Here is a 27,870-nt window from a genome sequence, read left to right on the forward strand (position 1 = left end):
CTGCTGGAGCCAATCCCAGCCAACATAGCACACAAGGCAGGAAACAAACCCCAGGCAGGGCGCCCACCGCAGAGCACACACACACACACCAAGCACACACTAGGGACAATTTAGGATCGCCACTGGACCTAACCTGCATGTCTTTGGACTGTGGAATGAAAACCATGCAGACACAGGGAGAACATGCAGACTCCACGCAGGGAGTACCTGGGAAGCGAACCCAGGTCTCCTAACTGCAAGACAGCAGCGCTACCGCTGCGCCACAGTGCCGCCTTAGATTACCTGTTCTCAACTAATTTGTACAATGTTTTCCCAGGCTTTTTACTAGTGTTTAGCATTTCTGTTATCTGAAACTTTTATCTAACACACAAACATGGAAGTGTTTCAAAAAAGTGAAGATTGTATCTCCTGAATTGAATGATTGATGTTTAAAAAAAACTGAAATCTGATAGCATTTGTGCACAGTAAACATGGGACAAATTTTACCTAAATTGGATTTTCTTATTTGTCCCCCCAATAAATGGTAACATTTTAATTATCCTATTGTGTCAATTTCACTCTGTGGATGCCACCCAACCCAAGTCTATACTTCAAAGACTTGAGTCGTTTTTCAACCATTTGAATTATTCAGTATTTTTCTCATTGCAAAGATGTGTATTAATGTGTAGTGCATGCTTTGTAGAAAAAAAAGCTTACATTCATGAAGGCAATATGTGTCAAAGAGGCATTTTTTTAGAAGTCACTTCACTCCATGTAAGCCAAAAACAGTGGATATGGTAATAAAACTGGAAGGCAATGGGAGGACATTAACAAAGAGGCATAAATAACAACATGATATGGGGAAACAAACCTCCTATGATGCTTTACATTCCATAGATTTATTTTTTATACAGATGAGAAGGGATGCATTTTTTTGTTCATTGCAGCTTAGACAGATTTTTACTTCATGAAGAGCTCAACTTTGATAAATCAAGGCAGCAGTGAACAAAGTACCCACAAGATGCATGTGAATACTGTAGCTGAATTGAAAAAGATATTTCAGCTGATATTTCTTCACAAAATTTTTGTATTCCTCTGTGCATGGCAGGAAAAATGAATGATCCATTCTGCAAATTGTGTGCTTCTCTGATTTCTTTAATAAAGCCATGTTCAGCTATACACACAGACAGCCCTAGCAAACATAATTTCAGTAAGTGGCAGAGATGTAAATCTACTTTAAGGGATTAGCAAAAGAGTTGTTAAAGCTGTTATCAGAAATTGCTACAACGAGAACCATTAATTAATCTTTCAGCATTTCAAACAATGCTATTTAGCTTTAGTATTTAGTATTGAAGCAACAGTCAAAACCAGTATTTTCTTTCCCATTAGTTTACTTATTCTTTTGCTTAGGGGCATTATTAAACTGTTCAGTCACAAAACAAAGCAATAGTCAGAAACTTTTTTTTCTTTTCTATTAGTTTGATCCTTTCTTATTTTGTGGAGGGTTTTCATTCTTTGGTTGCTTGAGAACTTTGTCTGCAATGAAGGTCTTCTCTTAGTGTTGCTGACGTTCAGAGGCCTCACTGTGTGCTGCCGTATTTTATGGTGCAACAGTGATGGCTTTATTCAATGCACCCATGTGCACTGCATGGCCCATCCATTTGGCACATTCAAGACTGCGGAATGTTGCTAACTATAATTTTACTGAGAATAAAGATCTGCACGTAAAGGAAATCCTAGACACCAAATACAGATGTGATAATGTCACTATCTGTTCACTGTTTTTAACAACAAGAATATGAAATGAAAATGAACAGCAAAATGAAAACATTAAAAACATAATTACAAAGCTGGTCCTGGCAGAATACAATACTTTTTGGGCATGGATAATTTAAACTTTGGCATAAATAAACAATCAAAAACTCATGCCAGCTAGAGGAATTAGATAGTCCTAGCTTGTGGTGTTGATCCGGCATTTGGTTTTCTTATGACAGTACTTACATACTGCATGCTTGGGACAAAGAGCTTTCATCCTTGTAATGTTGTTAAAATTAAAATTAACCCATGAAAATTTTATTTTGTATTGGGACCTCTCCAGGAAGTGCTAAAATTGGCAGCATGTCCTCTATGAGATTCAAGAAGACACACATTTTGTTATTCAACTACAAATAAAATTAATTTCTTGTAAATTCTCACAAATGACACAAACAGAATGAAGAAAAAAAAACATACTGCAGTAGTTTTCATCCCAACTGTACCATCTATAAAGGTACAGTAATTTGGTCTTGGATAATTCACATATGGGCGGCACGGTGGCGCAGTGGGTAGCGCTGCTGCCTCGCAGTTGGGAGATCTGGGGACCTGGGTTCGCTTCCCGGGTCCTCCCTGCGTGGAGTTTGCATGTTCTCCCCGTGTCTGCGTGGGTTTCCTCCGGGCGCTCCGGTTTCCTCCCACAGTCCAAAGACATGCAGGTTAGGTGGATTGGCGATTCTAAATTGGCCCTAGTGTGTGCTTGGTGTGTTTGTGTGTGTCCTGTGATGGGTTGGCACCCTGCCCAGGATTGTTTCCTGCCTTGTGCCCTGTGTTGGCTGGGATTGGCTCCAGCAGACCCCCGTGACCCTGTGTTCGGATTCAGTGGGTTGGAAAATGGATGGATGGATAATTCACATATGGCAGTCATATACTGTATAACAATGCTGTTATGTTGTTATATGAGTTACAGCGCTGTTAGTGTCTCCAACTAGCCATGTCTTCATATAGATAAAAGTGTTAAATTCATTGCTAATGAAAGGCATTGATAGTTTTAATTGTTTCTCTTTTTAGCCAACTTACAGTACACACAGTACTAAAATGGCTAAATTATGGTTACTCATAGTTATAATGTACAAAAAGTGTATACCTTTCAAATCATACTATAGGACTAATAATGTTTAGTGCTCTGAGCTGGAATGAACTGAAATTTAATTTATCTTTTGTCCTAGTTTAATATTACTGATTCTGTTTTTTCTCCTAGAAAAAAAACCGTTCCCATGAACACTGAAAGTATGCTGAAATTTGCAAAACCTCCACCTGCTAACGTTTACAAATGAATTTGACTTGAACAATACAACATACAAAGAAGAGGACATGACAGTTATGATGGTTTTCAGAGCTTGAAGACTATTTAAACCCTACACTTGCAGCATTTCCTTGGCTTCTCACAAACCTCTGGAATAAGTGACAGTTTTTAATTTTCCTTTGTTCTTCTATAGACTAATACTCTGTTAAAAAAATATATAATATGCCAAACTCTACAAGCGTTACACCAAATAACCAGAGGGTAATTGCAATCTCTGTATCAGTAACAGTAATTACTTTGTTTGGTATTATTGGAGTGATTGCTGCAGTTATGTGGAGAAAATCACATCAAAAAAGGAACATCAATCAATGTAATAATTCAAAATCCACTGAAAATGCAATGTATCAAACTAGCACATTTCCAGAACATTATAATTACAAGAATGATGGTATTCAAGAATTTACAGATTTGAGACAGCAGCATTATGAAAATATCGACTTTAACTCTCAGAATTCAGCTGAAGAACCCACTCAGAACATCTCAGCTTGGCATCACAAGAGTAATCCTGCAAGTGATTTTCACAGTGTCAGCGAGGATAACAATGTGCAACATGTGGAGATGAAGCAGACCATTGATGAGCCTGTATATAACAACAACGAATTTAATCCTTATTATAACTTCTCAGAATCTATGCTTACAGTTTCTGGGAGTAATCAGCACATTGGTGCTTGGGGAGAGGATGAGGTGTACATTTTTCCAGATAATGAGCCTGATATTTACTAAACCTTTATTATCTTCCATCCCGATCAATAAATCAGTCAATTCATATTTATTTTATACACAGTAAATTGCTATAATTTGTTATGAAAATCTGCATAGCTGAATTTGTTTATTTTCACTATGGATTAAATATAGTCTTTTAGAATGTTACAGAAATTATTGCATTGTATTATAAAGCCTTTACATAATGTAATACATTAATCTACTTTGCATAAAACATAATCATGAAATAATTCATTATAACATAATTTTCTCCTTATCAGATGAAAAGAATTTTTCATTGGAATGTTATATAATTTCTCTGTGCAACTTTAATATAGGTATAGGAGCTAATTTAATTCCACCAGGGGGGGTAAACGTTAATATTTAACATTATACATAGTTATTGTCTGTTTTTTTCACCTGTATTATTATCATTCTTTAATTTAATATTATTTATTGTATCAGTATGCTGCTGCTGAAGAATGTGAATTTCCCCTTGGGATTAATAAAGTATCTATCTATCTATCTATCTATCTATCTATCTATCTATCTATCTATCTATCTATCTATCTATCTATCTATCTATCTATCTATCTATCTATCTATCTATCTATCGATCTATCTATCTAATAATATCAGGCTACAGTCCAAGTTTACAGCCTTTATTCTGCTCCTTGAAGTCAATATACAATAAATAAACTAAATTTATTAGGTACTGCCAGAATAGGCTGCTTGTTTTTGACATAATGAACTGAAAAATCTGTCTCAGAAAAACTGTGGATGCTTTACTATAGTTGGTCAGGCTGTCATAGTATTTTGACAGCTTTCATGCATTAGGTGGTTTAAGGTAATAAAAAATACTTGGCAGTAAATATACTGGTGAAGTCAGCAAGGTTCTCTAATACATTTAGAATTATGTCATCCTTTTACACTCAGGCAAAGCAACAATAAACTTTGTAACATCACCTATCCAACACACTTAAAAGCACTGTGTAATGCATAATAAAATATTATAATTTAAGTGACTAACCCTAACCAGGATATGCATTTTATTTGTATGGTTTCTTTAAAATGTTTATTTAAGTGGAAGCATTTGCTAGGAAAGAGCCCACTGGGTTCTTGTTATTTGCTGATACCTAACCATATTCTTTTTACAAGAGTCTGACTAGTGGCAGTCCTGTAATTTCTAAAATGTAAGTTTGTTTTTTGTGTATTTTTAAATATTTTTGAAAGCTCTGACTAATAAAAGATAGATAGATAGATAGATAGATAGATAGATAGATAGATAGATAGATAGATAGATAGATAGATAGATAGATAGATAGATAGATAGATACTTTATTAATCCCAAGGGGAAATTCACGTACTCCAGCAGCAGCATACTGATACAAAAACAAATTTAAATTAAAGAGTAACAAAAATGCAGGTAAAAACAGACAATAAGTTTGAATAATGTTAACGTTTACCCCCAACCAACTAGAATTGAGCAGTCGCATAGTTTGGGGGAGGAACAATCTCCTCAGTCTGTCTTGATCAATGGAAATTAACCTTTTTTAATAATACAAGACTAACTTCTAAAAAAATGTAGTGAATGCTTAGAAACTTCAAAAAATGCTCACTTTTGCTTCAAATTTACAAATCCTATTAATTAGTAGGTATTCCTTTCAAACTTCTGCACTTTTCCCTAACATACTATAACCCAGACAGAACTGCATCTATGAGTCAATCCATCTGTGATTTTAAACATAATTTGAGTATTGACATTATTTAACAAACAAATGTAACTGAACCTGCCTAAGTGGAAATCGATAATTTCCTTAAATTTGGTACAACTGGCCTTCCTGCAGATCCTGAAGGGCAAATCTTTTTAATAGGAAATAAGTGCTCACTAATCTGCAATTTGTTTGTGCTAAGAGTTTTAACTATTCTGTTAAAAAATAACATTTCCATAAACAACGACCCCCTACCTCAAATAAAAAACTTACAAAGCACATGGACATTCGTCCATCTTGATAACATTAACTGTTTTTAGAGCTTAGTGTGACACAAAGGCAGCTTTACTTTGAGAAAAAAACTTGTCTGCTGAATGTTGACAAACTGTTCACATTTATAGCACTTGGCAGACAGTTTTGGGCACAACTGACTGTCAATATGCAGAGGAAACGCAATTCTCAAGACCAATATGTTTACTTCAGAGTCACTTTTCTAGCCACAGCCATGAACTTTACAAAGTATCGCGAAACTATGCATTTTGTTAACTAGATGTGTTCTGATGCTAATAGCACATGCTATTAAAATTTTCATTTGTAATACTTTGTGGTCAGGTTAGATTCTGGTCATGAAGTTTGGAAGACATGAAAGTTCACTGTTGATTTGCTGCTTGGTCTGCATGAAAATCAATCGGTAAAACTTTATTTACTATTTTTTATTTACTCTTCTGTAACAGGACCTTAACAAAGGCTTATTTTGGACTTCATAACATTTATAAAAGCATCAGTAGATATATTATTCATCTCTGTTTAGTGTGCCATATTAAAATGATGGTAAAATTACTTGTTAATATGAAGGATTCACACATCTTATACTAAAAATATAATATCAAGTGAAATGTGTCTCAGTTAAGCCACCTCAGACCACTCTAAAGTGGGGATATGTTAGTAGGTCACATTGCAGAGATGAATAGAAAATTCTCCTTTGTTAAGTGTTATGAAGACCCAAAGAAGTGTTCATTAAGGTTTTGTTATATAACAGTAAATGAGGAGTAGATGCATTTTGCAATTACCTAAACTAAAATGTTAACAATTAATTAATGCTCTATTTATTACAGAAAATTAAATGCCAACTAAATGCATTAAGTGTGTATTGCATTGTTTCAAATACAATTTGGCTAAAAAAATGTAATTTTTAATTAAAAATTTTTTTTTTACTATTTAAAAAGGTGTAAATTCAACATTGTGTCACAGCTTTGTTTATGCACATAGCACTGCTTTCTATAAACTACACCACATTGTAGGGCATTCATTTGACATTTTCCACTAGGAAACTCAGATTTCTTGTCAACCTAATAGCACATGAACACAGCATTTTGTTGTAAGTTCTTTTTTATTTTAGTTGACGTAGTAATTGTATCATTTGAACTTGAATTTTGTTGCCATGTTTTAAGCTAGTGCAGTGTCCTTCTAATCTGTTTGTTTTTGCAGTTGTAAAGAGTTTTTCTGTTAGAATCACAGATAAATAGAGCTATTTGTTATATAACACATGTATCTCGGAAAGCTACAGAGGTGCATTTTGTGTTTGATAATGAAAGGGAAAGGATAAGGAACCACTTAAGCTCCTCTAAATTAGTTTAGATAGATAGATCTTTATTGTCATTGTCACTTTTACAAAGGAACAACGAAATTGAAGGTGCAATCGACTCAGTGTGAGGAATAAGACTTAAAAAGACAAGAAGAGAGAATATAATAACAAACCGAATAGTAATAAATATACAAAATGCACTTGTTGACTTAAGGTCTATATTGCACATTGGAAGAATAATATGGAGCAGTTTTATTCTGAGTTCAGGGCCATGATTGCTTTCGGATAAAAGCTGTTTTTAAGGCGGTTTGTCCTAGTTTTCATAGCTCTGTATCTCTTGCCCGATGGCAAAAGCTGGAAGAGGCAATGACCGGGATGTGGTGAATCCTGTGAAATGTCTATTGCTTTTTTGCGGCTTCGGGAGGTGTAGATTTGTTCCAGAGTGGGGAGGGTACAACCAATTGTTCTCTCCGCTATCCTGACGACCCTGTGGAGCGCTTTCTTTTCTGAGGAAGTGCAGCTGCCGTACCACACACACAGTCCGTACGTGAGCACACTCTCGATGGAACAATGATAAAAAGCAAGGAGCAGGTTTTTTGGGAGGTGGTTCTTTCTGAGAATTCTCAGAAAATACAGTCTCTGCTGCGCCTTCTTTAGCAGCTCCTTGGTGTTGGCGCGCCAGGTCAGGTCATCCTCCAGCTCCATACCCAGAAACCTGAACACCGGGACCCTCTCCACACAGGCCCCGCCAATGATGAGTGGCTGGATGTCAGTTTTGTTTTTCCTAAAGTCAATAACAAGCTCCTTTGTTTTTTTGTTGTTGAGGAGCAGGTTATTGACTGTGCACCACTCTGACAGTCGCTCCACCTCGTCCCTGTATGCCAGCTCACCCTCCTTGCCCGAGATGAGTCCGACCATCGTCGTGTCATCCGCAAACTTTATAATCTTGTTGCTATGGTGAGTGGGGACACAGTCATATGTGTAGAGGGTGTAAAGGAGCGGGCTGAGCACACAACCCTGCGGCGTCCCAGTGTTGAGACTGAGAGCAGTGGATGTGTGGAGACCTAGCCTGACCCTCTGGGAGCGACCCGACAGGAAGCCCAGTATCCAACTGCAGGTGAGTGATGGAAGTCCCAGATCTGCCAGTTTGGACACCAGTCGTTGTGGGAGGATGGTGTTAAACGCCGAGCTGAAGTCTACAAAGAGCAGTCTGGTGTAACTCCCCTGCTGCTCCAGGTGGGTCAGGGCAGCATGAAGGGCTGTGGCCACAGCATCCTCCGTGGATCTCTTTGCTTTGTAAGCAAATTGAAATGGGTCCAGGTCTACTGGCAGGCAGGCGATGATATGACTCCGCACCAGTTTCTCAAAGCACTTCATGATGACAGATGTGAGTGCCACTGGGCGGAAATCATTCAGACTGTTCGTGTTGGATTTTTTCGGCAGTGGAACAATGATTGAGGACTTGAGGCAGGATGGGACAGTGGCCTGGGACAGGGACTGGTTGAAAATCCTGGTGAAGATTCCGGCCAGTTGATCTGCACAGTCTTTCAGCACCCGTCCAGCCACACCGTTGGGTCCTGCAGCCTTCCTTGGGTTCACTTTCCTCATCACCCGCCTCACCTCACACTCTTCCACTGTGAGTATATTGCTGTTGTGAACAAGCTGTCGTGATGGAGCTGCTGTTGGTGTCGCCTCAAAGCGGGCAAAGAAGATGTTCAGCTCCTCTGCCAGAGAAGCATCTCCCTCAGCGGCCAAGGAGTTGCTGGATTTGTAGCCGGTGATGTGCTGGACACCCTGCCACACCTGCCTGGTGTTGTTACTCCTCAGATAATCTTCTATCCTCCTTCTGTATGCTGCCTTGGCCTCTCGGATGCCTCTCTTCAGGTTCGCTCTGGCTACACTGTAAAGAGCCCCATCCCCAGACCTGAAAGCAGTATTCCTAGCTTTCAGCAGACTCTGGACATCCCTCGTCATCCAGGGCTTCCTGTTAGGATGAATCCTTATGCGTCTGTCCCTGGTGACGTTGTCCGTGCAGAACCTGATGTAATCCAGGACTGCCGTAGTGTGGTACTCCAAGTCTTGGTGATAGAAAACCTCCCAATCGGTTCTCTGGAAGTAGTCCTGCAACTGTTGGGAGGCCTCCTCGGGCCATATGGTAACAGTCCTGGTCATAATGGGAGCTTGTTTCCTGAGGGGAGTATATGCAGGGATTAGAAGCAGAGATGCATGATCAGACTGGCCAAGGTGTGCTAGGGGTTTAGCCCTATAGGCCTGTCTGATGTTTGTGTACAACTTGTCCAGTGTTTTTACTCCCCTGGTTGCACACTTTATGTGTTGATGGAATTGAGGGAGAACTGCTTTCAGATCTGCATGATTAAAGTCCCCAGAAATGATGTGAACAGCTTCCGGATACTTGCTCTGTTTACTGCTGATGGTGTCATGCAAAAGCCCCAGAGCCGAGTTAGCATTAGCATCTGGTGCTATGTACACAGCAGTTAGCAGTATAGCATTGAATTCACGGGGGAGGTATATGGGTCTGCATTTAATTGTCATAAACTCCACGTCTGGAGAGCAGTGTCTGGTGACTATGGTGGAATTTGTGCACCAGCTATTGTTCACATAAATGCACAGCCCCCCTCCTCTCTTCTTACCGGAGTGCTCTGTCCTGTCTTGCCTGTGTGCTGTGTGGCCTGCTATCTCGATCGCCGTGTCCGGTATCAGTGGATTAAGCCACGTCTCCGTGATCAGCAGGATGCAGCAGTCCCTGATGATTTTTCCGTTGCATTCCGCAGCTGCCACTCGTCCAGTTTGTTTGCCAGCGACCATATTATTTTTACCATAAAGAAAAAAAAAAACCTATAAAGTTTAATAGTCTCATCCCCCCATGTCTCTTTAATTTTTGGTTCAATTCAAAACTACTTATTCAGTAGCAGCGAAGACGGATAATTTTTAATCCTCAGAAACAAGGCACTATCAAACAACCTTTGATGATAACACTCCTGTATTACAGAGCCTGTTGTTTTTGCTCCCATCATTTTCCTCATCTGGTTGTACATTTCTAATGAAATGTCAGTAATTTAAACAATTTGTATACTGCTACCCTCCGAATCAAATATTACCTCTGGAATGTTAGTAACTGTCTCTTGGCACACAGCACCATCATTCCCCTTTTTTATTTATGCCTAAATGTAGGAATTTGTTGGTGCAGCTCCAGTAGCATCGCTTGCAGTTAATTATGTTTCTCTTGCTGTGCATTCCTTCAAGAGAGAAGATTTCAGGCAGTCCTTCATGCGATGTACAGTAGGTGATGCCTCATGTTTAAGCAGAGTACAGGCAGCCATCTCACATGTATACACAGTTGATGCTGACTTCAACAGACTAGATTATGCAATCCCCTTTGAGTTAGGACCTGGGTATTAGAATTATACTCTGGAATGTGACACAGTTAACACAGGAACTAATCAATTCTGACATGAGTGACAGTACAAGGCAGGTGAAGGCAAGTCAAGTGGCCCCGCTTTATCTTGTGGATCTGAGATATATGCATGTGTCAGTTAGCAACCCGTGTATGCAACATAATGAAAGATTACAACTTGACTGGCAAACCCTAACCGTAACCACTTTTGATAAGGCTGCATGTTTACTAAGGGAAAAGCAGACTTATTTATCTGTCTGAATTTAATTACAGTATTTATAAAAATGGCAATGTTTAATAGTGGTTATTTTTCCAAATACTTGTTAGCTGCAAAAACCCTATCCAGTTCTTTCCAAACATGTGTCAGGCATCTGGCACTTTTACTGGTAATACTAGCATTAACTTAATAAATACATCAAGATATCTAGTCTTACAGTAGTACCTCTTGATAGCAATTAAAGGGCAAGATAGTGAAAGAACCATGATGGAAGCCTGCTGATCAGGAACTGCTTGCGGTCAGCTGCTTGCTTTTTATGTCTTGGTTATCTCGGTAAGTTGTGCAGGTGCCAAACCCTACTGTATGACTTGAAGGTTTTGAAATCATTTTTGACTCACAAGCAAGTTCACATTTTGCAAATTCATTATAAGTTTGCAACCACTTGCTGAAAGTGAACAGCAGGAGTTGAACCTTGTTTAATACTGTAATTGTATTTCAGTTCTGCTTTGTCAAAATGTTTTACCCATTAACTTTCTGAACTTGTTTAGTCCATTATCGGACTATATGTAGTCAAAAGTGTTTAAGCACTAACATGTAGGCCAGTTTAGAGTTCAAGGTTATTGTAGTTAACTAAAATCCAAACAAATCATTAATAAAAAACATTTTTGTAAGCTGAAATAAAATAATTAACAAAACTGAAATGAAAGAGTAAAACTATTAAAGTAAGTGAAAAGACTAACTAAAATAAAATAATAATTTACTAAAAATACTTTTAGTTTTCATCACAACCGGATATTCACAAGAGCTAACCTGGTATGCAGGTGTGTCGAAATTAATCAAAATATATTAATAACAATTTCATATTTGGTTTTTGAATACATATTCCTGCCATTTGTCTTTAACACTTTTAACTCAAAAACAGAAAGCCATTCTCCACGAGCCTAAATTCATCCAGTGAACGGTGGCAGGTGATGGAGGGGAGCTGTTGACGCAGCATTTGTGGTGACAGAGCAAGCTGAATATGGGTGCATAAAGCATGTGACGAAGAAAGATCAGCATATTGTTGCTGACCAGTCACTTTTGCTTTAAAAGCTTATTTAACAACAAAGTGATATAAACCTTGTACACTCGTTTTGTTCTTAACATTAGCCATGTCATACATATTGCATGTACAGTAGTACTTCTGGTCACGACCATAATTAATTTCAAAACTCTGGACACGACCTGAACGTAATATCCCCATAAGATTGTATGTAAATACGATTAATCTGTTCCAGACTGTATGAACTGTATGTAAATATTTTTTTTAAGATTTTTAAGCACAAAAATAGTTAAGTATACCGTAGAATGCACAGTGTAATAGTAAACTAAATGTAAAAACATTGAATAACACTGAGAAAACCTTGAACAACAGAGAAAACTAACATTGCAAGAGTTTGTGCTAGACCAAGTTCACGCTAGACCTTACGAACTGTTCGTACAAGACCCTTACGAACTGCTCGCTGTAAACACTTTTTTTATGAGTTTTAAGCAAGTCAAGTCAAGTCAGGTTGGGGAGCATGCACTGGTACAGTGTGTTGCGCACCCACTACACAACGAAACAACTCGGGATCCTGGTTTGCAACTCCCCAGGCAGACACGCGGTCCAGTCCCACCCTCCGGAAATGACCCTCTATCTGCCTCAGCCAGGTGTTACATGGGCGACCCCTTGGCCTGGTCCAGCCCTTCGGGTCCCCAACAATGAGGATCTTACGAGCCGGATCACCCGAAACGCGCCACATGGCCGTAGTACCATAACTAACCCTCCCTCACAATGCAGGTAATGTGCCTCATTTGGGACTCCATGAGCAACCGCTCATTCGACTCAAAGTCAACCCAATGGTACCCAAGGATTTTCCGAAGAGACACAGTACCAAAGGAGTCCAGTCTTCTTCTTAGGTCACTGGATAGCGTCCATGTCTCCCAACCATATAGCAAGACAGGAAGCACCAGGAGTCTAAAGACTTGGACTTTCGTCCTTTTGCATAGATATCGGGAGCGCCATACACCCTTTTCCAGCAACCTCATGACCCCACCATGCTCTCCCAATCCTTCTACTGACTTCATGAATGTCACTGCCAAGGTAAATAAACCTCTTGACAAGGTCAACACTCTCTCCGCAAACAGACACACAGCTGATGGCTGTGCCTAAGAGGTTATTAAATATTTATCCAGGACACTCGTAAGCCCAGACACTCAGACTCCTTGCTCAGTCTCTCGAGCGCCCCGATCAGAGCCTCCATTGACTCTGCAAAGATCACAGCATCGTCAGCAAAGTTAAGATCCGTGAATTTTTCTTTCTTCACCAACTGATGCCCCACAGCCGCTGGACCCTATGACCTTGACCAACACCCAGTCCATACAAGCATTGAACAGAGTAGGAGCAAGAACACACCCCTGACGAACCCCAGAATCAACTGGGAAAAACGCAGAGGTCCTGTCCCCACTCTGCACAGCACTCACAGTACCAGTGTACAGGCTGGCCATGATATCCAGCAACCTCAAGGGGATCCCGCAAACCCTCAGGATGTCCCACAGGGCAGCTCAATCAACTGAGTTGAACGCTTTGCAAAAATCGACAAAGGCTGCAAAGAAACTCTGACGATATTCACGTTTGCGCTCCATGGGAACCCTCAGTGCCAGGATGCGGTCGATGGTAGACTTCTTAGGTGTAAAACCAGACTGTTCCGGTCGCTGGTAGGTGAGCAAGTGATCACGGATCTTATTGAGGACGACCCTAGCAAGGACCTTACCCGGCACTGAGAGCAGTGTTATCCCCCTGTAGTTGCTGCAATCCAGGCGATCACCCTTCCCTTTCCAGATAGTGACAAGTCCTGTTTTCCAGTCATTTGGGATGATGCCAGCCTCCCAAATTGAAGCAAAGATTGCTTGCAATCCCAGGAGGACAGCCTTACCACCAGCCTGGAGAAGTTCACCCCGGATACCATAGATCCCTGCAGCCTTTCCCCCCTTCAGCTGTTTCACCACCTGTACAATCTCAGTGAGATTGAGTGGTTCACAGCTAATTGGAGGATCAGCCTCAAGAACCGTGGACCCAGAGATATCCAACATACTAGCCGGAGGATCAGCTTTGAACAACTGCTCAAAGTAGCCAGCCCAGCGGGTCACAACTGCAGTGTCATCCGCGAGGACCGTTCCATCAGCTGCCCTGACTGCGACTCTCTGAGGAACAGACTCAGATGTGCGTAATGATTCGATTCCTCTGTAAGCAGGACCTGGGTCACTAGACCACAGATGGTGTGTCACTTGCTCATGGATTCCTCTAACAAACGCCTCTTTATCGGCCCTCAGCGCCCTCGCAGTTGTCCTTCTCAGTTCCCGGTACAGACCAGAGTTGCCATTGAGCCGTGCACTGTGACTCTTCTTGATGATACCCAGGGTGCCTTGCAAGATGAAACACCTCCTTCTGGGAACACTGGGAACACCAACACAACCCTCAGCAACCTTCAGGGTCTTGTCATGGAAGGTCTCCCACATCACATTAGGATTGGCAGTCGTACCCAAATCTGAAAGTTCTTCACACAAACTGCGGGAAAACTCATTAGAAACAGCCTGGTCTTGGAGTTTGGCCAAGTCCAGGCTCATTTTCCTAGTAGGTGGTAACCTACTGGACCTAAGCTGGATCCTAAGAGTAGCAAGAACAAGTCTGTGGTCAAAATTCACAAAATGGGCAATTCTATAGACCCTGCAGTTTTGCATGAGCCTCCATCATCTGCCCACGAGGATCTCCTTCACCGCACCATCAGTATTGGAGTACCAAGTTCAACGATTCGCAGCCCCTGACCTTTTGCAAAGTCAAGGAACATGGAGCCACTTTCACCACAGTCACCGGACCCATGGGGACCGAGAAAATCCTCATAGCCAGCCCTGTCAGTGCCAGTGGCTGCATTGAAGTCACCCATGACCAGAGGAGTGTCACCTTGTGGGCACCCATCAACCACCGAGCGAAGCTTTGAATAAAATGTCTCCCTCGCCGAAACATCACTCATCGCGGTCGAAGCATACACTGCGACAACAGACAAGGCACCCTGGGAGTGCAGTAATCTGAGTCTCATAATACGATCGTTGAAAAGAGTGACATCGGACACCATCGGAAGAAGCCAATCCTCTACAGCAACAGTTACTCCCCGAGTATGACAGCCATCAGACCGACCAGACCAATAAAAGGTGCATCCACCTACAGAGATCTGGCCAGTCCCCGGTCTGCGCACCTCAGAGAGTGCTGCCACTGAAATACGGACTTTACGCAGCTCCTCCAACAGCACAGGAAGATGATCATCTTGCCGGAGGGACAAGATGTTCCATGCGCCCACCCGTATGGGCAGCCTCAAATTGGGACCCGAGTGCTGCCGTGCAGCAGGCAACGCCTCAGCACCACACCAATTCCGATCCCCAACAGACCTGACCCTATTGGATCTCCAATGGTTTCAAATCTTCCAGGGATGGGGCTCCCGAGGGCTTTCCCCCATCCCCTTCAAAATGCGAGCAGCCTTCGTATGGGCGGCTGCAGCAGAGCTACTCCCATGGAGAGCAAAAAGGAGTCCTTTCTATAGTCTCTGAGCTTTGTGAAGTTTTTTTACGGTGGCTGGAGTACCAATCCTGCCACCAACCCCCATGATTTCCCCGCAAGTTGGAGGACCACTTGCAAGGCCGGATTCAGTTTAACGTCATACCCAGGATGCAAGCACAGGGAAAAAAATTAAAGTTTGAAAAATCCTTAATTTATACAAAAACTAACCCTAAACAATCAAGAAAACTAACCTTGCATGAGTCGAGTTCTGGTGGATAAAATGGGAAACAGAGAATGGGAAATCATTGGCATGTACGAATTGGAAGGGAAACTGGCTGCCAGTATTTTTGTTTGCCACCAGAGCATGCGGTCATGAACAGATGCGAAATTTTGGCGAACTTTTTGATCGTAGCCCAATTTGTACGTGTTCGGAAATGTTCATGACCAGAGGTTCTACTGTATATAGTATTATTGCAATAGGCTAGTACCCAGTCCAGGGATTTTTCCTGCCTTGCATTCAAAGCTGCTGGGATAGGCTCCTGGTTTCCTGTGATCCTGCTCTGGATAAGCAAGTTTAGAAAATATACATATTTTCTTTGTTTCCCATAGTACAGCTAGGTGGGGTCTGCACACTGATTCACGCCAAAGAGCCTTGTTCTTCCTAAGCCCCCATGATTTTCATGATTACACCTGTCAGAACATAGTAGAATTTATTTTCTGATTTTTGATATGTTTTCAGCAGCACGGTGGCACAGTGGGTAGCACTGCTGCCTCGCAGTTGGGAGACCTGGGGACCTGGGTTCGCTTCCTGGGTCCTCTCTGCGTGGAGTTTGCATGTTCTCCCCGTGTCTGCGTGGGTTTCCTCCGGGCGCTCCGGTTTCCTCCCACAGTCCAAAGACATGCAGGTTAGGTGGATTGGCGATTCTAAATTGGCCCTAGTGTGTGTGTGGGTGTGTTTGTGTGTGTCCTGCGGTTGGTTGGCACCCTGCCTGGGATTGGTTCCTGCCTTGTGCCCTGTGTTGGCTGGGATTGGCTCCAGCAGACCCCCCGTGACCCTGTGTTCGGATTCAGCGGGTTGGATAATGGATGGATGGATGGATATATTTTCAGGGTTGCAGGAGGCAAAATTCTATCTTCAAATTATATGTGCCTGAAATGGAATCAGAGGTCAATATGGCTGGTAGAAAATAACAAAGAACAGAATGGGAGATTTTTGAATACAATACTGAAGGTATTAATTGTAAGCACATTGTCTTGTTGTGTGCTGTAGACATTTAGAGTAAGAAACCCTCAAACCTTAAAATTCACCTAAATTTCATTACAAATTGGCCCATTCTGGGCAAGAAAAGAAAAAGATGGAAAGTGCTAACAGTCAGTACACATTTGTTAAGCACAAACAACATAGCAAATATTTAAAAAAATATAAAATTATATAAAATTTTTCATATTTGCTATATGGTTTTGATTATGCTTGTTTTTACTAGACAAAATCAAAACCAGATAGAAAACCATGTAGTGCAGTAAGGGGCGGCATGGTGGCGCAGTGGGTAGCGCTGTTGCCTCGCAGTTGGGAGATCTGGGGACCTGGGTTCGCTTCCCGGGTCCTCCCTGCGTGGAGTTTGCATGTTCTCCCCGTGTCTGCGTGGGTTTCCTCCGGGCGCTCCAGTTTCCTCCCACAGTCCAAAGACATGCAGGTTAGGTGGATTGGCGATTCTAAATTGGCCCTAGTGTGTGCTTGGTGTGTGGGTGTGTTTGTGTGTGTCCTGCGGTGGGTTGGCACCCTGCCCGGGATTGGTTCCCTGCCTTGTGCTGGGATTGGCTCCAGCAGACCCCCGTGACCCTGTGTTCGGATTCAGCGGGTTGGAAAATGGATGGATGGATAGTGCAGTAAGCTTCCAATAACATTAAACTCATATCCAAACCAGCTAAGTGTACAGTTCTGTCAAATTGTGACACAAAACTAAACTCCATAGTAGCTGTTTAACCATAACATAATTACTAAAACTAAAACTGAAACTAATATATATATAAATAAAATAGAAATGTCTTTGTGAAATAAAAACTAAATTAAAACTAAAAATACACAATGAAGGAAGTCCAAAACTAAACTGAATTTCCAAGTAAGATCAGAAATAATATAGCAATGAAAACTACTATTAAAAGGCAAAATGATAATAACCTTGTTAGAGTCAATATAAAACATACATAAAATGATATTTTCAAACCTGCTTAATAAGATTCACAGCTGTGGGGAGCTGAGGCCAGTCCAAGATGGTGTACCAGTCCATCACAGGAATAATCAATTTCTTAGGACTTCTATAGACCCATGCAAACATCTCTCAGCCAGCAACCAACCAAGGTTCTCAGCATGTCAACCTTTGGCATGGCAATTTTACAGAATATGGCTCTGACAGGCACTATAAATTCCCCAGTTGTTAAGAATACTATAAAAAGAATTATGTCAATTATAGACTTTTATTTTAAATACAGTTTCATCTTTTATTGCTTAACATATAACAGGATGCATATGTATTTATCTCCAGTTATTTCATACTCTCATTGAAGTGTGATGCAAGGGAAAACAGTTGTAATGCTACTAACAGCTTTATGAGAATGTGCTGACTCACTTTTAGGACAAGTTGACAAAAATTCACTCAACTGAACTAACTGTGCATCCAGACCTAATCTGGGCGACTCTAAACAGCTCCTGACCATTCGTTTAGATTTGCTTGATAATCTTTTTGTCCTTCAGTGCTTTGAACTCACCTGCGTCCAGACTACTGCTTTTTTACACTAAACTATTTTGCAACTCATTCTGTTTCTTTTAAACATCAGTAATTTACTATGTAAAATATAAACTTGACTGTATAAAACAGCTTTTGCCACAGTGGGAAGAAGCTAACAATGATCTCCCAGGGCAGTGCAAGGCAGGCAGTAATACCTTCATAATTCTTGTTGACTGTGGTTCTAGAGAGTGGTGATATGTGTGTTGACAGGCAAGTATAAATGTCATTGCACCTGTACATGTGACAATGCTGCTACTACTACTACTAATACTAGTGACTTATTACTACTAACTTATTGTGAAATTTGGTAGTCAAAGGCAATGACACTCACACTCACTGACCAGGCAAGATGGACCATCCAGACATTGCTGGCTAATACTACCTTTAGGATGGAGCACCACAGTAAAAGCATGCAGAGATAACTTGCTATTCTAAGCACATTTAAAGCCTGTAATAGAAAAAACAAGTTCAGAAAGTTGTTGGACATTTTACAAGGACATGTACATCATCAAAGTTTAATGTAAATACAGTAAACTCAGTCATATTTACAGTTTTACTTCTGAACAATCAGTCATGAAAACCTATTCAATTACAAATACTGGTGGCATGTTTATGACACAAAAATAACTCTTATTAATTTTACTTGAAAAATCATCAAACAAAATGGTTTGTATGTTTGCAGTTTCAATAGTCCTTTAAAACTACAGTATATACAGAGCCGCATATTAACAAATACCCCCAATACTTGGAGTTGCTCTTGATGACATCTTTAAGTTCTTGAAGGAACAGAGATTAGTAATAACCTTCGAGTGAGCATTTCTTCAACTACAATAGTCTCCTAAAAGATCTACTGCTTTATTTCTTGACTCATTTGTTTTTTTCTAAATGTATGCACATCATAAGCCCAAACCTGTTCCAGACCTTTGCCTTCAGTGCACGTAGGGGGCCAGTGAGGAAAAGGAAAACGACACACAATCACTCTGGCATGATCTGAGAGTTCAGTCATTAACTTGACCTCCAAAGGTTCCATCTGGGAAATAAATGAAAAAATACACATTTACAATATGTAATATTATACTAATTATTCACTCAACACTGGACAACAAAGATTTTGCTTCCTGAACACTTTTGAGTGTTTTATATGGATTTTGGACTTCAGATCCCAAAAATCACCTTTAAATTTTCCTGTCATATATCATTGTATTGCATTTGCTCATTATTGCGATTTCCTCTCATATTTTAAGTACTGTATACATATGCAATTCATCAACTACTGCTGGAACATCTGTGGTGGTTTAAAAGTAGTGGCACTGCTACTAGAAATGCAGCTTAGATATACAAAGTACTGCTGTTTCATTTGTGAATAGGACAGCCATGCTAAAGAGTCTCATTAAAAAGAAGTGGCCACTATGTTAGCAATAGTTTAAAGGCAGAAAAGTCCAGCAAATAAAGCCACTTGTTGACCCAACAAAGATATTTTGCCGCCTTTTCATATAAAACATAGACTGTTGAAAAATTGTGTGAAAGCATCAAACAAGAAAGGGGAAAGATTTCAAAGTTTGAGGCAGATATTTACACAAATAACTCATGTCAAGATTAAGGAAGGCATTTTTGTAGGTCCACAAATCAGACATGTCATCAAGGATATTTGGACCAAAGATCTGCTAGTAAGGCCAGAGAAAGGTATTCAGAGATATTGTTGAGAACTGTTCATCCATTTCATAAGCTGTTTATCCAGGGCAGGGTTGAAGGGAAGCTGGAGCCTATCCCAGCAAGCAATGGGTGCAAGGCAAAAGCAGTCCACTTCAGGTCGAACAGACTCTAGGGCCAATTTAGCAACTCCAAATCATCACACCTGTCTGTCTTTGGACTGTAGGAGAAAACAAGCACCTGGAGGAGACCCACATAGACATGGGGAGAATGTGCAGACTTCATGCAAGGAGCACCCAGGACAGGAACCCGGTCTCCTTGTTGTGAGACAGCAATGCCACCACTGCGCCACCATTCCTTTCTATTTTGGAAACTATGGGGCACCAAACTACTTCTAGCTGGTTCACAACATGTTTTAATCATACGAAGCCATGAAGTACAACATGTTGCTAAAGATTCATTTTCTGCATTCACACGTTTTCCCTGCTAATAATGGTGTAGTCAGTGATTTACATAATGAAAGGTTTCAGCAGGGCATTGCAACAATAGAACAGCGTTATCAGGGCTGGCTGACCAATTATGGACAATAAAAATGAGAATCATCAGATGCAGAGTACAAAGGAAAATTAGCATCAAAACATTTTTAATTCAGATGAGCCAATGCAATTTGTCAGCATTATATAGTGATTTTGAGACATTTGGAGAAGGCATTCGACCGTGTCCCTCGAAGCATCCTGTGGGGTGTGCTCCTAGAGTATGGGGTACAAGGCTCGTTGTTACGATCCATTCAGTCCCTGTACAGGAGGAGCAGGAGCTTGGTCCGCATTGCCAGTAATAAGTCGAACTCATTTCCTGTTGAGATTGGACTCCACCAGGGCTGCCCTTTGTCACCGATTCTGTTCATAAGTTTTTGACTTTTGCGATGTCAATGAGTGGGTTATGGTGGGATTCTTCGCCAAGCTCTTTGTAAACACCCAGCTGTGGGCACCACCTGTTGGTTTCATTCCATTGTTTGTTTAAAGAGACCTCAGTTCAGTTTTTTGTATTGTGTCTGTTAAATGTATATTAGAGGGAAGGGGAGGTGGGATTCTGGAGCTATTTTCTACATTGTATACGGTTGCTGGTGGGACCAGAGGACAAACATATTTGGTACTCTTTACTGTGCTTTCTTTACAGCAACCTTTTGTTATCTTTTCCCACTCCTCTCTTTTGCTGGAAAGTAAGGTCGCTGTCTTTCACTTGCAAGCGTTCAAGTATTGCTGATTTATTATTGCCACAATAAAGTAGATACAACCTGTTTGCAAGAATCCTATCTCTTGGCCAAAGACGTTCACAGGGTGTTGTGTAAGCATTACTGTGTGGTTGCATCCTCCTTTGCCATGAGTAAGAAGCGCAGAGTTTTGGTATTAGTTTGCCGTTCTTGATTCTGGAGGACATCCGGAGGGCAAGTTTTATTATGTTTTGATGGAGATTGGTGGAAGGAAATTTGCCAGTGTTTCAGTTTACAGCCCAACTCCATATAATAATGCATTTTTCTCTGATATTACTAAACACATCCTTTCCTTTTCTGAATACCAACTAATCATTGGGATGGATGCAAATGCATTTAAAGACCCCCTGCTCGATAAATCACCTTCTATAATTAAACAATGCATTCCCCCCTCTTCACACACGCTTACCAAATCTGTTATGTATCTAAACCTCATAGACTCTTTCAGGTTATTAAATCCCTCCGTGAAAGAATTTTCCTTCTTCTCTCCCCACTGCGCGTCTTTTTCCAGAACAGACTATATCCTCATTTCAAAACCTCTTGCCCCCTGCACAATGAATGCATTTTTATCCTTATCCTCTTTGTCCAACCACCAGTGCGTTAATCAGCATTTTTCTCCCTTTTGTCCTCCAAGCCACCTCGCTGGCATTTTAATACTTCTCTAATTCATAATGCAGATTTTACTGAACAAACCTCCGCTAAACTTGAGGAGTTTGTAGCTCTGAACAAAGACTCTGTCCAGGATGTAGCTTATGTTTGGCTAGCTATTAAGCTAAATGGCCTCCTCATGAGGTGTGCAGAATTTAAAGTTCATCACACGTACACCCATTACTATCTCTCTGGTGCTAAGCTGTTAGCACTTAGATTATGTAGATTTGACTCATTAGCCTCTATCCCCCAAGTTAAGATGAAATCTGGTAATATAATCACCCCTTGGAAACAATTAACAGTTTCCTTGACTTTTTATTGTGAACTTTTCACTTCCAGTGAACTGCCCATTTCTGATGCAGTAGATGGTTTCCTCAAATCTACTGACTACCAAAATGCTCAAAATTTGAAAATTTTGGCCCATTTAAAGGCCCTCGTCTCAAATGAAGAAATCAATACCGCCTTAAACTTATTTGTTACACAGCTGACAACATGCGCTGGCTTTGACACATTTTAGGTGTGGCTCCTTCACACTCACCTCCGACAGCGCTCTTCTCATTGATGTTGAAAAGGCCTTTGACAGGATGGACTGGAAGTTTTTGTGGAGAGTCATGAGTGAAATGGGGTTTAATTCTATATTTATTAACATGATTGAATCGTTGTGTGCATGTCGTAAGGCTTCTGTTTTAACAAACTCATATCTGTCATGTTCCTACTCTATGTTCAAGGAGGCTAGGCAGGGTTGTCTGTAACCTCTCCTGCTCTACATTATCTTGCCCTGTGTGCATTAGATGGTTTTATGCCCATTCTAACTCATAACACAGTCCACAATGTATCCTTATATGCTGACAGCATTCTTCTGTTTCCAGGAAATGCTCCTTCTGTCATCCCTCCCACATTAACATTATTTCACACATACAAATACTTTTCAGGCTATAAAATCAATTGGAGCAAATCTGCACTGCTCCCTATAAATCATACTTGTCAATCTCTTTCTTTTCCTTCCTTCATTCAAGCTGTTGACTCTTTCAAATATTGTACGGTCAAACTTCCACACCTTGTTAAAGCAGTAAAACAGTCAATGCACTCTTGGAATAATCTCTCTCTCTCTCTCTCTGTCTCTCCTTTCAGACTCATTTGGCAATCATTACTATGAATATTGTTCCTCATTTAAATTTTGTTAGCTTAATGCTCCTTCTTCCCCCAGCTTTCTCCTTTTGGTTCCAGGACAGATCAGTCATCAGCTCAATTTTGTGGAACGGAAAAAGACCTGGTATCAAACACTCCATCTTGATTCAAGCCAGGAGGTATCTCTCTTCTGGATTTTAAATTGTACCATTGGGCATATGTCCTTCACCCGATATCCCTATGGCTGAATCTCCCACTTTCCCCTCTGTCCTGGCTACTTATAGAAACAAACCTTGTACCCCCACCTATTTTCTGCAAAAGCTACCATTTATCAGGTTAAAAAAAATGAGGGAGTAGACAAATATAATTCTTTTATAAAATATGTTTTGCATGTTTGGTACAAAGGAGAAAAGCATCTTGGTTCCACACAGCTCTGGCACTTCCTCACACCATTCACAATAGCACTCTAAACATTGGTGGGCAACCCATCTCTTATTCACTTTGGGATCTGCATGATATCAGCACACTCAGCGATTTGTTTGACGGAACTGGGCTTGCCTCTTTTCAGTTTCTAAAAGACAAATACAGTAATCCCTCCTCCATCGCGGGGGTTGCGTTCCAGAGCCACCTGCGAAATAAGAAAATCTGCGAAGTAGAAACCATATGTTTATATGGTTATTTTTATATATTTTAAGCCCTTATAAACTCTCCCACACTATTATAAACATTTCACGCACAATTATACAGCATGAACCCTTTGTATTCTCTTAGATATTAGGTAAGATTCGTTGAAATTACATACAGTAAAACCTAAATATTATTTTAAAGATATCGAGCGTCTCTGATATCACATATGTTACAGCCATTACGACAGACAGGCCACCAGCAATAAATACGTACAATGCAAGAAAAATTGTATACAGTAAAATGTGTGTACAGTGACACTAAACTATGTACATGTAATAAGTACTGTACGTAAATAATTAATTATGGTTACTCACCAACAATGACACAACGACTTGTCCGATAACGATGAGTTTAATTTTACTGCACAACAAAGGATAGCGTTACAGCTCTTCTAAAGGAGCCTCTTCAGGCAACTGTTTAGCACCGCCGTTGTTGTTCTTCCATCACTCTTCAATCCAAATCCCTAAAGCAGATTCCATCCAGACTACTGCCTTATCACGTCCACTTGCAACTCGTTTTGCGCCCTGGTTAAAGGACACTGCGGCCATAGATCTTATATGCTTTTCCTCCTTTTTAAATAAAAAGAATCATGGACTCATTGTTGCTGTAATGGTGTCCTGCAGCGGTGTAGCTGTTTCCTTCCTTCAACATATCCAAAACTTTTACCTTTTCTGCAATCATTTGCATCTTCTGTTGGCGCTTGGACACGGCTCCTGAAGCAGTAGCAGGGGCACGTTAATGCTAAATGAGTGAGATTAGACTTCCTAGTTAATGCAGCACTCCGTCGCTGAGCCAATCAGCAGCACACAGGAACTTAACCGCGTGTTCTGATTGGGTAGCTTCTCTGCCATCCGCCAATAGCGTCCCTTGTTTGAATTCAAATGCGTCCCTTGTTTGAATTCAAATGGGCAAATCAACTGAGGAAGCACACGTACTGTAGACCGCAGACATCCGCGAAGCAGTGAAAAATCTGCGATATATATTCACATATGCTTACATTTAAATCCGGGATGGAGTGAAGTCGCGAAAGACGAAGTGCGATATAGTGAGGGATCACTGTATTCTATTCCCCCCTCTCCTTCTTTCTGTTTACAGGTTTAATCAGTTCTTAGGATCTGTGGAGTACGTTTTTCTGCCCCGTTCCCAACCATCCATTATTTGAATACTTTTTCTTGCCTTCATTTCCTCTTTGTACATCCACCTTCATGATTCCATTTCTACACCTGTACCAGTCACTCAAAAATGGATTAGTGATCTTTCCCTATCAATGCCATTGTGATGGAACACAATTTTTAAAAACATTAAAAATTCCTCTAGTAACTCTAACTATCGGCGCATCCCTAGAAAGCGTTTCTTGATGGGTCTAGCCACTGGTCCACTCTGCCACCAGTGCTCCCTTAATGTGTAGGGCACCTTGCTCCACATGTTCTAGGAATGGCCCACTGCTGCTGTTCTTTGGACATCAGCTGCTTCTGCATTCTTCTCCATCTTATCTAACTCTATTCCTTGCTCTCCTATTAGGCTACTTCTGTTACCTTTTTCTACTCTCTTTCTTTCTCTTAACTACCAATACATTCATTCAGTGGCCACAATAGCAGCCAAATGTCTAATAGTTTCTCAATGGAAGAATCCTGAACCTGTCACTTTCTCGGTCTGGAAGTCCTCGTTTTACAATCTTGCTTTTTTAGAATTGTCAGCCACATGGATTAATGGGGTACCTGAGCATACTATTAGAAAATCGGAAAACACTATCTCCTTGATCAAGTCATGGCTTACAGTGTATCAGTGATGTCAGTTTGACACTATTTTATTAGATCTTTTAGTTCCGCCGGATGTGTGGGCCTGTGGGATTTGTCAGTGACCTGTGTGCTTTATCAATTCTAATTAATCCACTTTTTTAAATAGCTTCAGGGTGGGTTTAGGGTGGGCACCGGTGGAAGGGTTTTCTTCAAATTTCATACATGATAATGTTTTCTTTCTTTTATTTAATTTGTAATTGTCTGACAGGAAAATGTATTAAAATAAATAAATGAAAAATAATGTGTATCACTGTAACACTGGGCAGGAAATACATTTTTTCAGAAAGTGGTTAACACTTGTCTTGCACATACTAGTAAGAAAAAATAGATAATGTTAACTGCTATAGGTGCCACAGCAATAGCAAAGTTCAGCAGCTCTTTTAAATATACTTCTGAACTAAAAAATTAACTTCCTGCCTAGTTTCACAATAATGTTAGCTTCATTTGACTGTTTCATACACCAATATACTGCAAAATCATCAGTTTGCTGAAGGGAAGGTGGTAGTGCTGTTAATGCTATTGCTATATGGCTCTAAAGTCCTGGGTTCAAATCTCTGCCTAGTCATCATCTGTGTGGAGTTCTCCCAACTCTCATTACACAAGGGGGCTTCGCCCCCTGCTCGCTTCGCTCACCTACCCCCGGCGTTTTGAACCCGTGCTCACTGGGCAGCCGTAGTTTCAGACGCGCGTTGTAGGAGCTTGCGTTGTTTTGAACCCGTGCTTGCCCTGCTTCTGCGGTTTGAGACGCGAGTTGTAGGCGTATATCCGTCAGTTGAGCTCGTTCGGTTTGAAACCGTGCCTGCTTTGCCTCCGCAGTTTCAGACGGTGGGTCGCGTTCGGCGTTTTGTATGATCCCAAGCAGCACATTATTCCTAACTTCACTCCGCAGTAGTGCCACGCACAATATGGCGGTGACGCCTGTGCCTTCACTATGCAGTAGTGCCACTCACAATATGGCGGCAACACCTGTGCCTTCCGTATTATGTCGGGTTTTACCATGCTGTGTAGACGCCTTTGCCTTTCGTACTTTCCCGCGCCTTCCGACGCGCGATGTAGGCGCCTGCACCTTCCGGGTCTGCCTCCGCTGTGTGGTGTGGACGTTTAACTGTCGTTTTTTCTGCCTTTATATTCTGTATCTCGCTGTGCATGTGTTTCGTGCCTAGGTTTTTTTGAAGCTGTTGTATTCCAGTTTTCATCATCTGTAACCTGCTCTCCATGTGTTTGGCCCCGTTCTTTAACCTCTTTATGACGTTTTACTTTGTTTCCTACTCTGTCTTTTATTTCTGAGCTCGCTTTATCCTGCTTGCGGCATGTCAGATGGTTCGTAGTCTCTCCCGTTTCACTCTGGGGAGGGGGGCTTTGTGTGGCGCCTGCGCACTATGTCTCCCGCGTCCACAGGCAGGTCCCTGCGTCCATATCCGGTTTACCATACTCGGTTAGTAATATGGATTTGTGCAGGTTGTCTCCCACATCTTAAAGACCGACTGGTTAGTGATTGTTAACATAGGGGGTTTCCAAGTTCAGCCTTTGGATTTTGCTTCAACTCAGTTGCTTAATTTGAAACCGGTCCCCACTGATAACAAAACATGTTATCTTATTTTATGGACTGTTGGTGCTTTCATTTTCCTGTGTCAGGCTATATTATAGGGTCTTCCTTTTCCAAAACAATCATCTAAATGATTTATGGCATAGTACAGATTAGTAATTCATTTTTTCCCTCCAAATAAGTGTCAGGAATCTTTACAAGTTAATCAAAGTGCTTCAGCAGCAATAACTAGCTTCTAATTATAAAAATGTCCTACATCCATTTTGGCCCTCTATGAATGAACACAAGAATCGACATTTTAATCTGTATGAGGGAGTACGAGAAAATACTTTATTATACAATGTGAGGTATGAGCTGGCATGGTCCCCACTCCCTTAACTGACCAGGATTCGTAGAAGATGGAAGTTCAGGGAGGGAAAACAATATCTCCTTTCCATGCCAGGACCTGGATGCGGAAGGACATTACAGCAGCTACGCTGGGGCTGGCATCCTAATAACCATTGAGTGACACCTGGGTGGGACTTTGGAGCAGGAAAGGACATCGCAGTGGGCGACTGTCTGCTATGGCCTGCTAGAGTGTCCCCCTGTACATTGGGTGGCAGCATCTCATATCATTATGGACACCTGTAGGGCAGCATGGAAGTTGTGCTACCATGGGCCTGCCCTGCTCGGTTCTCTGGGGGCTACCAGGGGGAGCTGTAATTCTGCCTAACCTGGAAGTGCTTCCTGGAGGCAACAGATTAAGCACCAGAAGTACTCCCAGGTCCAGATTTAAAAGAGAGCCCTAGGCTCAGGGAGTCTGAGTCGGGAAAGGAGCTGGACAATACTCCCCTGGGAGATGTGGTGGAAAAGGGAGTGACTGATGGTATTACTTGGCTCTAGTGTATTGTATTAGAGCTGCTATGACACTGAAGGAAAGAAGCTTGTAAAAGGCACGCGTTATTGTAAATAGAAGTCCTAGATATGAGCCCAGGACTCTGTGTGCGTAGTTATGTCTGGGGTTCGGGGTTCTGGAATGCTCCCTAGTGGCAACAACAACTTATAGAAATGCTCCACTT

The 27,870-nt window shown here is 41.2% G+C and overlaps 1 protein-coding gene across 2 annotated transcripts in view; it reads right to left on the reverse strand.

The window, feature by feature from the left end:
• Positions 1 to 17,754: 17,754 nt before the first annotated feature.
• si:dkey-190g11.3 (uncharacterized protein LOC567059 homolog) overlaps positions 17,755 to 27,870 on the reverse strand; it is a 49,295-nt gene continuing 39,179 nt past the window's right edge. For both annotated transcript variants that reach the window (XM_051930182.1, XM_028805429.2), the window contains one exon: positions 17,755 to 19,114. In XM_051930182.1, coding sequence (XP_051786142.1) covers positions 18,932 to 19,114 — 183 coding nt within the window. In that variant the 3' untranslated portion in view covers positions 17,755 to 18,931. The remainder of the gene's footprint in view (positions 19,115 to 27,870) is intronic.

The sequence above is a fragment of the Erpetoichthys calabaricus genome, chromosome 7, assembly GCF_900747795.2.
Source record: "Erpetoichthys calabaricus chromosome 7, fErpCal1.3, whole genome shotgun sequence".
In the NCBI taxonomy this organism is placed as follows: Eukaryota; Metazoa; Chordata; class Cladistia; order Polypteriformes; family Polypteridae; genus Erpetoichthys; species Erpetoichthys calabaricus.